Source organism: Centrocercus urophasianus, unplaced genomic scaffold, assembly GCF_019232065.1.
Source record: "Centrocercus urophasianus isolate 14NV4802_14NV808 unplaced genomic scaffold, USGS_Curo_1.0 seq_42, whole genome shotgun sequence".
Classification (NCBI taxonomy): domain Eukaryota; kingdom Metazoa; phylum Chordata; class Aves; order Galliformes; family Phasianidae; genus Centrocercus; species Centrocercus urophasianus.
Genome location: NW_024885000.1, coordinates 1113346 through 1127177, shown reverse-complemented (window position 1 = coordinate 1127177; position 13832 = coordinate 1113346). Strand labels below are relative to the sequence as shown.

Genomic DNA, 13832 nt, shown 5'->3' with positions numbered 1-13832 from the left:
CAACAGGGAAACGATGCCAACACCTCCGCAGCAGAGGCTGTTAAGGTGGGGATGACTCACCTCAGCAAAGTCTTGATGGCGCAGCTCTGGGATTCACGTTGTGTCAGCAGTGCAAAGTGGGGCTGTGCTGCATGGCAGAGGTAACACAGAGGCTTGGCCATCCCCACAGCAGCAACCCACACCTCGCTGCGTGTTTTTGTGCTCTGCACAGCAGCGTGGGCTTGCAGCAGGCAATCTATCAGGGAACAACAACTGTGTTTCCAATTAGAGCAAGCAGGTGAGGGCACGCAGAGCGCACAGCTCGCTGCTGCTGGAGGTGCTTCCCCTGCACTAATTGCAGGCGGCTGCTTCCAGAAAATTCTTTCCTGCTGCACAAGAAGGAGCACAGTTTCCCAGTGCAGGCATTTCCTTGCACATAAAACAAATCTCGAGCACCGAACTCAGTGGGAGCCTGCCGAGAGCTTTACCTTGCAGCACAAAAGGTAACGGCCCCACCTAAGAGCAGTTTCCTGATTTATGGATGTATTTCTGGGCAGGAATTATTTTGCAGCTGCATTTGGGTTGTTAGCAGACCTGGCAGAAGCCACCTCTGTAGCTCTTGCAACAGCTGCATCCACAAATTTGAAGGAGGAACAGTTGAATGAAAGCATGAGATGAACGTTTCCATCACATCAAACAGGAAAACTCACGGATATTTAAATAAATCAATGCCAGCAGCAGAGCAAGTCTCCCATCTCAACCAGTGCTCAGGTAGCAAAGAGCAGCTGAAAGGAGACAGCAGAGCCCTGTAACATTATCACAGCAAAGAAAAACAGGGGGTTGGTTTTTGATGAGAGTGATTTTTTGATCCCCGACAAGCATCTGGAACTCTTCCCCTCCAAAATGTTGGCCCAAAGCAGGTTTGGCACATGAGAAAATCAACTTCCTTCACAGCAAAATTGTCACAGCGCCCGGTTTCCAATATGGGATGTAAAGCTGAAGTTTCCCAAGAGATGAGAATCTGTGCATTGGGTGGGAGTGGGAATGAGTCCAGCACCTCACTTACGGCTCATGTTCATCCCTGCCTTTTCCTTTAGCAGAGTATTTTGAACTAAGAGCACTAAACTGATACCAAACAGAAAGCTTAATCCTACTGCACTAAATGAGATAGGCAGGGAAGGATGTGTTAATACCTGCAAGCAAGGCAGCTGGCTGTAAGAAGCAATACATGATGCCATGCACAGGTGGAGCCATGGGACATCACCTCTGTCCTCTTCTCCAGCACCATCGCAGACAGCTTCCAGTCCTTCTGTTCTCTGAAAGCATCAGGGCTTTTCCTTAGCATTCGTCAGTTATTTGGCAGTGGCAGCACTGCATGAGTGCAACAAAGAAGCTAAAATGCTAAACATGAAGGGTTCAAAACCCAGTGCATTCCTCACACCCCATCGGATCCATTGGAGCCAGCAAAGTTTAACAAGGTACACTTTCCTTCAAGTCAGCTGGCCACAAACTCCACTATGTGATGACAGTGGACATGGAAAAGCAGAGACCTCAGGATGGCAGGAGGGCAGGACAGCTGTCAGGGACCACAAGGACAGAGCCACACGATACCAAGCTCTGCTCCAGAGCTCTGGGCTCTGCCAGCACACAGGTGCTCTCACTGTGCCTAGCAATGAAGGCAGAGCAATGAGGGATCTGAGAGCACAAGCTCTCAGAGCAATAGCAGCCATGCAAGGGATCAGCTGAGGAGCTGGAAGGGGCATCAGGAGGTTGCAAGACTTGGCCTAATGGTACAAGAACAGTCACAGCCACCACCACTAACCTCTGGGATGCAGGTCCTGCTATGGTGACACAGGGGAGGGTCAGCATCACTATAGAAAGCAGTCAGCCAAGCTGAAACTCGGCGCTAGGAGGAGGGCAGCCCTACCCTTACAGATGGCTGCTGGCAGTGGAAATGCATCTCTTTAAACTTGGGGGTGGGCTGGGTCACCTCCCACATTATGCAGCAGCAGACACACCGATGGGTCACTCGTGCATGCTGCCCTCACCAAAGAATCCCTCTGAGCAGGAGGCAAAACAAATAGCTGCAAGGGAGGAAAAGCCAGGTCTGCTTGGAGTGCATGTGCTGCCCTTTATTCTTAAAGCCATTACAGACACTCGCCCTGCAAGCTGCTCCCATTACCGAGCGTTTCCAGCCGATTACATGCAACCAAGCAGAGCTCACACAACGAGGCTCTGCATGTTAGCACTGATGGTGGGGGATTGGAGAGCCAGACCTCAACAAAGCCCTTCTGAAACATCATTTGAAAAAAAATGTATTCACCATCAAGACAAGGGAAGCCAAGCAGTCAGCACCTGCAGGGATGAGTGCCCGGGGCATGCAGCATGGGGAGCATCTCCCTGCACACACAGTGCATGGGCAGCACCCTGATGGGAGAGACAAAGCACAAAGGGAAGGTAACAGCAAAATGTTGTCCCCACGGGTTCCTGCAGCCTTCACCTTTGAGGCTGACCCACATAATGCTTCTTGAGATGACAGCACCCAGAAAAGACGCAGGGATTCCAGAAGAGAAGAGGAAATGCTCACTTAAAGCCATTAAAAAGGAAAGAGTTTGCACCCAGTATCCAATGTACACAAGTGAATTTGAGATGTAGTCTTCACTATTACCTTAATTGCATTTTCCAACTGGAACGCCTGAATTTGTCAGGAAGCAAACATTGCCTACCCAGTGCTCTGATGTAGGATTTTACCTGAAGCACTGACTTCAAAAGCTGCTTTTCTTCTCCTAAGGGGAGAAACTGACCTCTGAGGACAGCCAACATTTTGCAAAGTGCTCACAACTGTTTTAATGAGATTTACTAAATAGTGCTTTTACAATGAATCCTCTTTTGCACCCAATTAGATTGTTTTCAAGGAAAATGAACGAAAGAAAGCAAAACACTCCTGCACAAATTCAATAAACAGAGCAGCATTATGGATGTCACAAAACAGCCTGGAGCTGCCAATATCTCAGAACTGCAGTTGGAACCAGCAGCACTGTGAAGGTAAGCACTCCTTGCTCTTCATTTGAAGCTGAGCTCTACATTTTCTACAGTGCTGGAGAAGATGCAACTAAAGGGAGGAAAAGACAGTATTGAGCTGTCCAGGGGCAGAAAATGGGGCTCTGAGGACCTGACGGAGCTGTGGGTGTCCTTGTGCAATGCAGGGAGTGGGACCAGATGGCTCCTAGAGGTCCCTTCCAACTCCAATGGCTCTATGATTCTAACAGGAGCAGAACACATCCAGAAGGGGCAGGCTCTCAGGCTTTGCTGACAATTTCTCACTAAGTGCCACATGTTCCCTCCATCAGCACTTCCACAGCACCAAAGCAAGCTGCCTGGCAGCCACAAATCCCTGATCAAAAGCACTGAGCAGCTCAGGCTGCAGCTGGCAAACTCACACCGCGTTCCCCCCTTTCCCTTCCGTGAGAGCTACAGAACCCCACAAGACATGACAGCCAACCAACAGAAATAGAGCAGCACGTCTCAAACTGTACACATCCACCTGCCCTGCCAACTTCTGACACACAGACTCACAAAGGCTCTGAACGTAGAGCAGAAAGCATCGCCAAAAGGAACTCGAGCAAGAAACGCAGAGTGCATTTCATTCCCACCGCCTGTCAGTGCCCCCATGCAGGGAACTGATGCACCAATTAAGTGCTTTGGGTTGGCAGGACGCATCACCCTCCACTGTCTGCTCTGTGGAGCTGCTAGATGCTCGTTGTCAGATGAAATCAATGGGATTAGATCCAGCCAAAGTGACTGTTTATTTTTTCCCCAGCACCCACAGTGATCTCACCCCATACACAGCTCAGTGCGAACTGGGATTTCTAGCAGGGAAGCTTGCATCTAGGAGAAAGGGTGCCTGCTATCCTTCCATGCACAGACTCTTCCATCTGTAGAGGGGCTCAGGTGGCCCCTGTGGCCACGGTGCCCTCCAGGCCACACACAGCACCTCTGTGTCACCTGCCAGCCTGCTCCTGCTGCCACAGCACGGGGAATTCTCTCTCAGACCACTGCTAATGCATGACCTGGAGCAGATGAGAAACAGGTAAATAGGCCAAGTAAAGCAGAGAGACAGAATGAATTAGTCCTGCCCTACATCAATTATAAAGCAAATGCAATTGGTTTGTACCAGTAACTACATCCAGAGTGCACTTCTGCCTCAGGGAGATAAAAAAAAAATTAGATGGGGGCTCACATACCATCCACTGCCCTGATAACACTGCTGAGATCTGTGATGGGGGGGTTCTGAACCCAGGCTGGCACCGGTGTGCTGCATTGTCTGGGCATGGAGGGGGGACAGACCTGCCTCAGGACAGACCCACAGGGCACCAATGTGAGCAGGAGAAGCAGTAAGCCTCAGGGAAAAGCAAACTGTTCTCTGCTAGTGAAACCTGAACGCAACAGGATGGGAGAATGAGGCCCTCAAGGAAGGGAACACAGGTCCAGGAGAGGATTGCCTGCAATGCTGGCACAAACGAGGCAGCTCCACATGGCTACAATGACTGCAGATGAAATTCTTTCTCCATGAGCTTGTTAGCTGGTTAGGGAAATGACAGGACAAGAGAGAGCACTGGCAGAAAGGAAAACAGAAAAGTGACCTACAGCAGCTTCCAGGGAAAAACTGAGGACGCAACGGACTGGGTCATGGTCACAGCACTGAGATAAGCTCCTGCTCAGCCCTGGCTTGCATCAAGCAAACACAGAAAGCATCAGCTTAAGACTCACAGCACAGCAGTTCTGAAGGAAGCTTATGGAAACTGGGATGGCTGCTAAAGGGAGCAGTTGTGCACTCGAGAAGCAGTTTCTTTGTTAAATACAGTTCCCTCAGCCAGAAGCTGCATTTAGCAGCACAGCCCTTCCCAACCTCACATTCTTAATACACAGTACAGATGTACATGCAAGTTGGACTATTAATGTGTAAACTGATGCAGAGGCATTGCCTCTAACAAGTTCAGGGACACTGCAACTCAATCCCAGTGAATAACTGCATCTGAAGCAAGGCTCACCCATACAGCTCCAAGGGTTCCAGGGCACCTCACGTTGCTTCAGCATCTCCCCATCACCAACATGGACTGCCTCTGGGGAGAGGAAGCACAGCCTCCTTTTCCTCCTGTCCCTCTCACAGTAGAAGCAGCGCACACAGCCACCTTGGAGCAGCACTGCAGACCATTACAACGTGCCCCATGTTCCTGAAGAACTTAGAACAGAAAGCAAAAGCCAACCATGAGTAAGCTGGGGAGAACACTGAGCTCTTAACCACCTCACACTCAGATAACATCAGTGAGCAAAACCTCAAGTCTTGCAAAGCGGTTAAGGTCAATGAAGGAGGATAAACAGCTTACCATGTATTTATACACACACACACACACACACACACAACTTAAACACAACATTTAACACTCAAATGTTTATTTTGAGATTCAAATTCCTCCTTTTTGCTAACCTGACCTCAAGAGCCAACATCCACCTGCATCTGAAAAACGGGTCCCAGACGACAGGGACAAGCGTGGGTCCAGAGCTGCACATTCAGCGACGAGCCTGTAGGCACATTAAGTCAAAGCAGAGGCTAAGAACAGTGCCTTGCCTCTTCCAAGTCATTCCAGAGCTGCATTTAATGATCTCTAGGCTTGAATCTGCTACAGCAAACCCTCTGTGAAGGCAGCACAGGCTCTATGGGACAGCAGGAGCAGGACTGGCCGCCCCTCTGACTCGTTTCCAGCTTCAGAAGAAAGCAGGATGGATTCTGTGCTGCAGCTCAGCCACTGCAGCCAGCTCTAGGCTCCCCAGTTCAAAACAAGATAGGGATCTTCTGGAAGGAGCTCAGTGGAGGGCTACAAAGATGAAGAAGGCCTGGAGCATCTCCTGTGTGAGGAAGGGCTGAGTCACCTGGGTCTGTTCAGCCTGGGGAAAAGAAGACTGAGAGGAGATCTGATAAATGTTTCTATCTAAAGGGGGGTGGAAGGCAAATGGATGAGGGCGGGCTCTTCTTGGTGGTGCTTAGCAATGGGACAAAGAATGATGGCCTAAAACTTGAACACAGGAGAACAATTTCTTTATGGCAAGGGTGATGCAGTGCTGGAAAAGGTTGCCCAAGGATGGTGTGGGATCTCCTTCTATGGAGATATTCAAGACCCACCTGGATGCCCACGTGTGCAACCTGCTGTAGAGAATCTGCTTGAGCAAGGGAGTTACATCTTGAGGTCCCCTCCAATCCCAGCACTCCTGTGCTTCTATGATTCCCACCAGTGGCCTCAGCCCAGGTGCTGGGTAGCACATTGGGATCACATCCTCCAAGTTCGGTATACTCAGCTCTCTTCCAAGTTTTTTCTTGCTTCACCCTTTTTGTGAAATAATTCCTGTTGTTGTTAAAGGAAACATCCCCAGAACACTAAATCAAGCACTAAGTACGCACACCTTCCAGACGCTGCAAGTTTTCAGCTGGTTTCAACCAAGTGGAGATGAGCCATAGAATTCAGACTCCAGCAGGCTGAAAGGACACGAGAGGAACGCAGTGATTTCACACTGCACAGAGGGGTTACTGACATCACTCCAAGACAACCAGAAGTCACCCTTGGGGGATGGCAGGATAAACCAAGGCTGCTCAGACTCCTCTTATAGGACAGCCAACACTTCTTCACACTTAACTGCAGCAAGAAGCCGTGGCTCGAACGGCTCGCTGGGTCCTGGCAGACCAAAACCCAGGTCCATGGCACCTGCACACCATATTTAAGTCATCTGATGGCCCTCATGATCCTTAAAGAGAACCAAGATTAGAACGCAAAGCTTTCAATCCTCCAGAGATCAAGGTTTTAATCAGAAACCTGTTGCTCCTTCCTAAAACAAAAGGGAAAAGGCTCTGGTTTCCAGCAGCAGGGAGGGGGCTGTGGGCCCATCTGTGCCGCAGCGCTGGCCGCCTTTAATCGGATTACATTCTAAAACCAGGCAATTTACTTGGTGATGCCAAACTTGAAAGGATTGCTCATCGTGTCTTAATTAGGATGAGGCAAAAGTCATTTCACCTAATTTCCAGCCCACTTCAATATTAGATTTGAAGGCAACCTATGACATTTTCGGGCTTGTTTGGCGTAAGAGTCTGAAAACCAGCAGGCAATAGGATCAGATATAAATCTAATGAGATAATGTATTTACATATTATTTATGGCACTCACTTTCAGGCAGGGTTGTGTTCTTGCATCCTAAGTACACAGCACTGCAGATACTTCCTTTTAGCTGGAAAAAGCTTGAGGTCTATTCTTAAATTTAATTTCCCTTTAAAAGAAACCATGTGTTTAAATAACAAGGGGAGAGTGCTAATGTAATCAGGGTTTACCAAACCTAAACAACTGAACTCAAACTCTCGCTTCCCTTAAGCAAAATAACACAGGCTCTCAGAGAGCTTTGCATTAGCCCTGCTTGCACACTCCTGCTTTAAAAGCAACTTCTGCAGTTCCCTTCACATCCAGCTAGGTTCAGATATATACACTGATTTTAATCTGAAACACTCAGCCACGCAAGGCGGGATGCATCAAGTCAGGAATGTGCATGCACACGTGGTCTCTGCACTTGGCATCTTCCTTGGGGCTTCCCAAACTTCTCACATGTTCATCTTTACGAACCACTGGGGAAAAGAGCTGCGTGAACGGTGCTGCAATGAGCCACAGCCTGCTCAAATCCTTGGTCCGGGCAAAAGTCAAGTCAAAATCCACCCAAATACACACAGTACAGATGAAAAACAGGGCTTTACACTCAAGCTCCTTAGCCAGCAGTGTGGGTGCTCCATGGGATCTTCTTCCAGGACAAACACCTACAGAGAACTCTGCCCTGGCACGAGGCACCCAGCTGAGTCCCACATTTGGTTTGAGTTAAAGGGTGTTCAAGAACATTTAGTTCCAGAACTCATCTGGGCTTTTCGAAGTCCATCATCTCCCAGTCTGTGCAACAAAGGGGCGCTCTGACAATTAAGCATGATCATTAAAGCAAGCCACGGGGATTCACTGCAGGACGGAGACACGAAGAACATCCATGGACTGCTCTGCATTGAGGCACTGCCTTACTTTGGGCAGGACGCGTCCCACTGGGGTGGCAGCAAGCAGTCCTTTGGGACACAGCGCGGAGAGAAGCTCGCCCGCACGCTCCCAGGCACTGCTTCCTTCCTGAGCACGGTTCACACCTTTCTGCCCTCCTGGCCTTTAATTAAGCATTTTACCCCTCCGTTGGACTATCGAAGATCTTTCTTTGAAATGTTAGTGCATCTGGGACTGGAGCTGTCAGCCAATTCCTGTTTTTCTCCTTTCTGCAGAGTGCAGCTGTATTAGCTTCTCCAGTCTGTTGCTATAGAAACAAATCAATCCTCAACAGTTTTATTTTTACCATTTTTCTGTGAAATAGGATTTCTCTCCTTTCCAAGCCTGAGCTGTACTCCAGAGCCAGCTCTTTGGGACGGGCACGGTGCCACCTCCACATCAGAAGAGCCTCACTCCTGGGGGCAGTGCGAAGAGGAGACCACCAACACCCCACCTAAAGGCACTTCCACGAGGATGCTTCACCTTGAGCTGATGGCTGCAGCGCTCCTGCAATGCTGCTGCCTCCAGGTGGCACAGGAGGATGACAGCCATGCTGGGGACACTCACCCATCACTGCAGCCAGGAACCACAGCACAGCTCACCCATCCTCACTGCCTCCAGGAGCTTGTCTCATCCTCATCCAAGTGGAGCTGCCAGAGAATTTTCCCTTTTGGTCTGGGATGAATGCAGGTGTAATCCGTTATCTACGACCTCTGTTCTGCGTCCCATCTTTCACTTCTGTCTTTCACAGCCTGCTTGCTTTTCTTTCAGTCACCCTAAAACAATGCACTACATTAAAAACCACCACTGGATGAGCGCTGTTTCTTGGCTCAGTTGCTGCTCGTATATCAAATGCTGTTTCATACATTCATACATTCATAAAGCTGAGCTCTTTGCCAAGCAGCCTTGCTCCAGTGGCTCCACTCCCACAAACACACATTTGGAGATCACTTCACACAAAGCTGCTGTGGGACAACTGCTCTTGAAGCAGCAGAGGGCAAGGGGGGAGCCTGCCCCTCCACACCTGCAGGTTTCCAACCCCCCCTGTATAGGATCTAGGAACAGGGCCATCACAAACGAAGCTGTTCTGCTGGGTCAGCCAGCTGGAGCGAGTTACTCTGGCACAGCCCCACGAATGCTCAAACATCCATTGGGGAATGAAAGCAGGAGAGGACAAGATCACTGCTGCACAAGCGTAGTCACAGCCTTCAAGTCTCCTTGTCAGTTGTCAAACCCCATTTCTTCAGCGTTCAGCGTCCAGCCCAACGCCACACAGCTCTTCAGAACACGCTGTGCTCTGGATGCACTCAGGTGTGCAGTGATGTTCCTCCAGTTTCAGGCTTGCAGACTGGTGCAAGCCTACAGAAGTGTCGGCATCTCATCGCTCAGGAGTCTCCTGTTTGTTTACACACATAGCTGTGGGATTCGTGCTGAAATTCCTGCACACAGCTCAACTGCAGGACAAGAAATTGGGGCATACACTAATCAAAGAGCTGGCAGGGGATCCCCCAGCCAACCACTCAGCCCACTGAAGCCTCGCAAACATCCCTTTGGCCAGCAAAGTAAATATGGACAAACACGAATACTGCTGAATGCAGCTGCTAACCCAGCATCACTACAGCCAACCCTCAAATCCTCGAGATGCAAATGTCAAGGCTGCATCTGATGAAGTGAGCCACCAGCACCTGCTTGGTCCTCAAGCTTTTCTAGGGAGGCTCCAGCCAACTTTTAAGCCAGTCCTGCTCAGGGCACAAAAAACACAAAGCCATGGAACAACCCGCATGAGAGCACTGCAAGATGAAGCTCCTGGAAGGGGTGTCACCGAGCAATGGGAAGCACTGGGAACTGTGCTCCATGCCCACCTGGATGCACTGCTCTCACATGGGGATGCTGTAGTGACACAGAGCCTGAGCTGCCCGGCACTCCTCATGCCACAGCACTGCCAGTGTGGCTGTCTGAGGTCATGCACGGAGCTGCTGGCACAGAACACACGCCTCATCACAGAGCTGTGCTGACCAAAGCAGCAAATGAAGTGTTTCAGTGCTGCATTAGAAGATCACGCAGATGCAGAATGGTTCAGAGTCACTGCCAATAATTGCAGCCCTCCTGAATTCCTTAGAAAGTGCTTTGGAAACAACTTGCAACGTACGACTTGGTGCACACCTCATGCCTGTGGTGTCCATGCTCTCAGCAATATCAGAGCGATCTGCCCTGCTTTGCTGTGTGCAAGGCAGGGTGGGGAGCAGGAGAGTTCAAAACTGGGCGAGATGCTATTAATGACAGCCCTGAGAAAAGTGAAAACACAGCCAGAGTGTCTGCATGCTTCATAAGAATGCTCCAAGAGGAACTTCCACTGGGTGAGGGAAGGGAAAGATGAGGAAACATTCTGTTGGCACCTCTACACAACCCCTGAAGTTGGACCTTGGAGCCAGGCGGCTGCTCCCCACCCCACATCACCCAGCACTGGGGCTGTGCCTCCTGGCTGCCAGCCCTGGGCACGCAGAGCCCAACAGCTGAACCCTGTGCTCTGCTCGCTGTGTTGCTCACCTCATTTTTGCTCAATAGAGGAGGGCCCAGGCACCAGGAACTGCTCACGGACCAGATAACCCTCAGAAAGCGTTCTGCAGTAAAGCACTAACAAACATTTTTAAGCCATCAAGCTGTGCAGGAGCAAATATAAAACCCCAAATAAAACCCCACTTTTTCATTTAAGAAAAAATCATTTTTCCGACTTTAACCACACTTGGGCTACTCGAAGCTACTTTAAGTGTTTAACCATTGTACCATGTCATTTCCTAACCCAAAGAAAATACTCGCCAGTCATAACTGCAGCAAATTGAGCGGAACACTTGCTGTGGCTTCAACGAAGGCACAACCAGATCCTTCCCCACAACAGATGCATACAGAATGCCCTAGCTCCCTGCACAGCCTGTCCCTGACAGACCTACAGGAGCTGAAAGCCCAGCAGCAGCCCCAGTTTCCCCTCTCACCAACAGAGATCCCATCTTTTGATATCAGTTGGTGAAAAGAAGTTGCTTTTTCTGCAGGGTTCTGCTTTCCACTGGGGTGTGTTTTTCTACCAGATATTTTTAGCATTACGGAGCAGCACGTTTGCCCCCCTGGGGAGAGACTTCATCTTTAATTCCACCTCAGCGTTTCCTTCTCGTTTGACTTCTCACAGTCTATCACATCTCGCTTCCTGCTTACCTGCACGACTCGTGATTGCAGTGGGAGGTCTCACGCTGTGATGGGAGCTGGGAGCCTCGGGCCCTGCTAAAGCTCACCCTGAAATCCCAACAAATGCAGTGATGCAAAATCTTCTCCACTGAACACTGCTGGGGGCACCTTCTGTGCCTTTTGGACCGGCATTTGTTCTCTGTACAGATGTGGCACCACATTCACACTGTGTCTGAGCAAACAGCTGCTTTGTACCCATCTTCAAACTGTGCTTCTGGGACAGCCGAGACTGAATGCAGAGAGCAGGCAGTGAGACTGCTGCAAAACAGGGACTGGAACATTGTGCTAGCATTGGAGAGAGCAGGAAGCAGACAGGGAAGGAGCAGGAAGGCAGGTGAGCACCCCTCCTAAGCACCTCCAAATCAAAGCTCTCGTAACACACGCACAGAAGTCCCTGCTCTGGGTGCTTACTTTGTGCTTTCTTCACTCACCAGCACTGAGTGTCTATTGCTTAACCTCCAACCTCCACATTACTCCAAAGCTGTTGTTGCTGTCTGTTGGGACATTGCTCTCTGAGGACAGCTGAGCTCAGGGGTGACCCATTGGCACCCACCACCTCCTCCCACATCACATCCCTTTCATTTCCCAACCTCTGGCTTTCCATCAAGTGTCAGGCAGACGGAATTTCATATTCCCCATTTCCAAAGCCTTGAAGTTATTTAAAAGGAGGACAGCAGGGCAGGGCTGGCTGTAATTAAGCACCGCCACACATCCTCCTCCCTGCCCCCGGGAGCAGCCGAGGAGCTCCTGACCCATGTTGGAGCTGCTCACTGGCACCAATGGGGATTATGGGGGTCTGCCATCACACCTGGGTCTGGCATTGCTGCAGCCACACTGATTGCCAAACATTGATCAGCCACCCAGCCTGCAGAGCAGCCTGGAATGCAGCGATGCATCCCCATAACACAAAGTCACCACCATGCGCTGCCGGTGAGCGTGGCAGAGCTGTTACAACTAGAGGTTGATAACACTCGTGGTGTGTATTTAACTCAGCTGACCCTCTCCACTTTATCTGAACAGCCCTTAAGTACATCCATCTTCTGATGCAGACAAGCCTGAAGGGTTCCGAGCCAATTTCCCACTCAATACAAGGGCTCAGTGTTTTTAGTATATTAAATGAAAAAGAGAAATTTTGACCCAAGTGCAGATTTGCATTGCAGAGAAGCAGATTTATACACCAGGGAAACGTAAGCACTGGCAGCCACTGGGCTCTGTGCTCTGCTCAGAGTGCAGCAGCAAATCTCTGATACAGTGATAGAAAAGTGGATCAAATCTGGCTACAAATAGGCAAGCTGTATCCTTTCAGACACTCAGACCACAGTGATGGCGTAACTCAGAAAGGGCTCAAATCCTCCCTTCCTACCCTCAAACAAACTACTTGCTCAGGGAACAGAACAGTGCTGGACCAGCAAAAAAGCTGCAACTCAAGAAACGCACCAGCAAGTGGCTTCCTTAGGAGATGCCAGGGGGAAAAAAAAAAAAGAAGAAAACACTAACAAACATCTAAAAGCTTCAAAGCAGAGCGAATTACACAGCGTGGTCCTTTAAATGCAAAAGCAAAGGAGCGTGCCCTCCTTCTGGGTGCCTGTGCAGCATGCAGCACAGCTGACCCTGAGCTGCCAACCACTGTCAGGCTGAGCTGCGGCGAAGCAGCATTGCTGCAAGCAATGGAAATAATGGAGGGCGAGCAGACAGAGCACGGACAGTGAGAAGACACCTTGTTGAACACCCAGCTGCACTTCTAACCTGTACATTCACCCATGACCAGAGGAAACCCATACACAGTCACCAGCCCCTGCTGGCACACTGACCCAGAGTCCTCCTCCTCCAAACACACGTCTTCCCAGTTACACCAGTCTGCTGCAACCAACCACAATCAGCGGCGCCTGCAATCCTGCAGCAGCCTAGGGGAGCAGGCAGGGCCAAAGCCGACACAGGGCATCAACCAGCCCTGCTGCAATGCTCCCCTAGCTTACAGCCTCGCCTTGGGGCACAGAGCCCCAGGGACTCTGCTCCCAGCCCCTGCAGCACCACCTCCATGCTACCATAGCTCAGGGCTGCTCCAATCTATGCTCACACACTCTATGTACCCCACAGTCCATGTATCCCACCGCAGTGCCTCATCCTATCCCCTTCATGCACTCCTTTCAACCCACACAGGCCCAAACCCCAGGGGCAGCAGTTCTTGGTTCCCCCTTCACTTACAGTACAGACACATCCATGTCCCACTGGGCTCCATCCCACGCCACAGGAGCTCAGACAGCCCCTGTCCCACAGCCCTCCTGCCCACACATTCCACCCTATGCACAGATTCCAACCCACAGCTTCCCCATTCCACAATCCCGTTGTCACCCCCCAGCACACCAGCAACACACACCCCCTGTGCCAGTCCTGCAACCCCCAAAAGCCCAGCTCACACTTATAAACCCACTAACCCCATACATCTTGTGCCCTCAACCCTGTACCCCACCAACCCCACAATCCCTACCTGCCCCACAGTCCTACAAC

The 13832-nt window shown here is 50.4% G+C and overlaps 1 protein-coding gene across 7 annotated transcripts in view; it reads right to left on the bottom strand.

The window, feature by feature from the left end:
- ANKS1A (ankyrin repeat and sterile alpha motif domain containing 1A) overlaps positions 1-13832 on the bottom strand; it is an 83689-nt gene that overhangs the window by 69160 nt on the left and 697 nt on the right. The window contains exon 2 of one of the 7 annotated variants that reach the window (XM_042833744.1): positions 1173-1295. The exons of 4 other annotated variants lie outside the window; for them this stretch is intronic. In XM_042833744.1, coding sequence (XP_042689678.1) covers positions 1173-1267 — 95 coding nt within the window. In that variant the 5' untranslated portion in view covers positions 1268-1295. Of the gene's footprint in view, positions 1-1172; positions 1296-8689; positions 8743-11294; positions 11501-13832 lie in introns of those variants that run through there. 2 more of the 7 variants (XM_042833742.1, XM_042833746.1) reach the window with 2 other exon arrangements.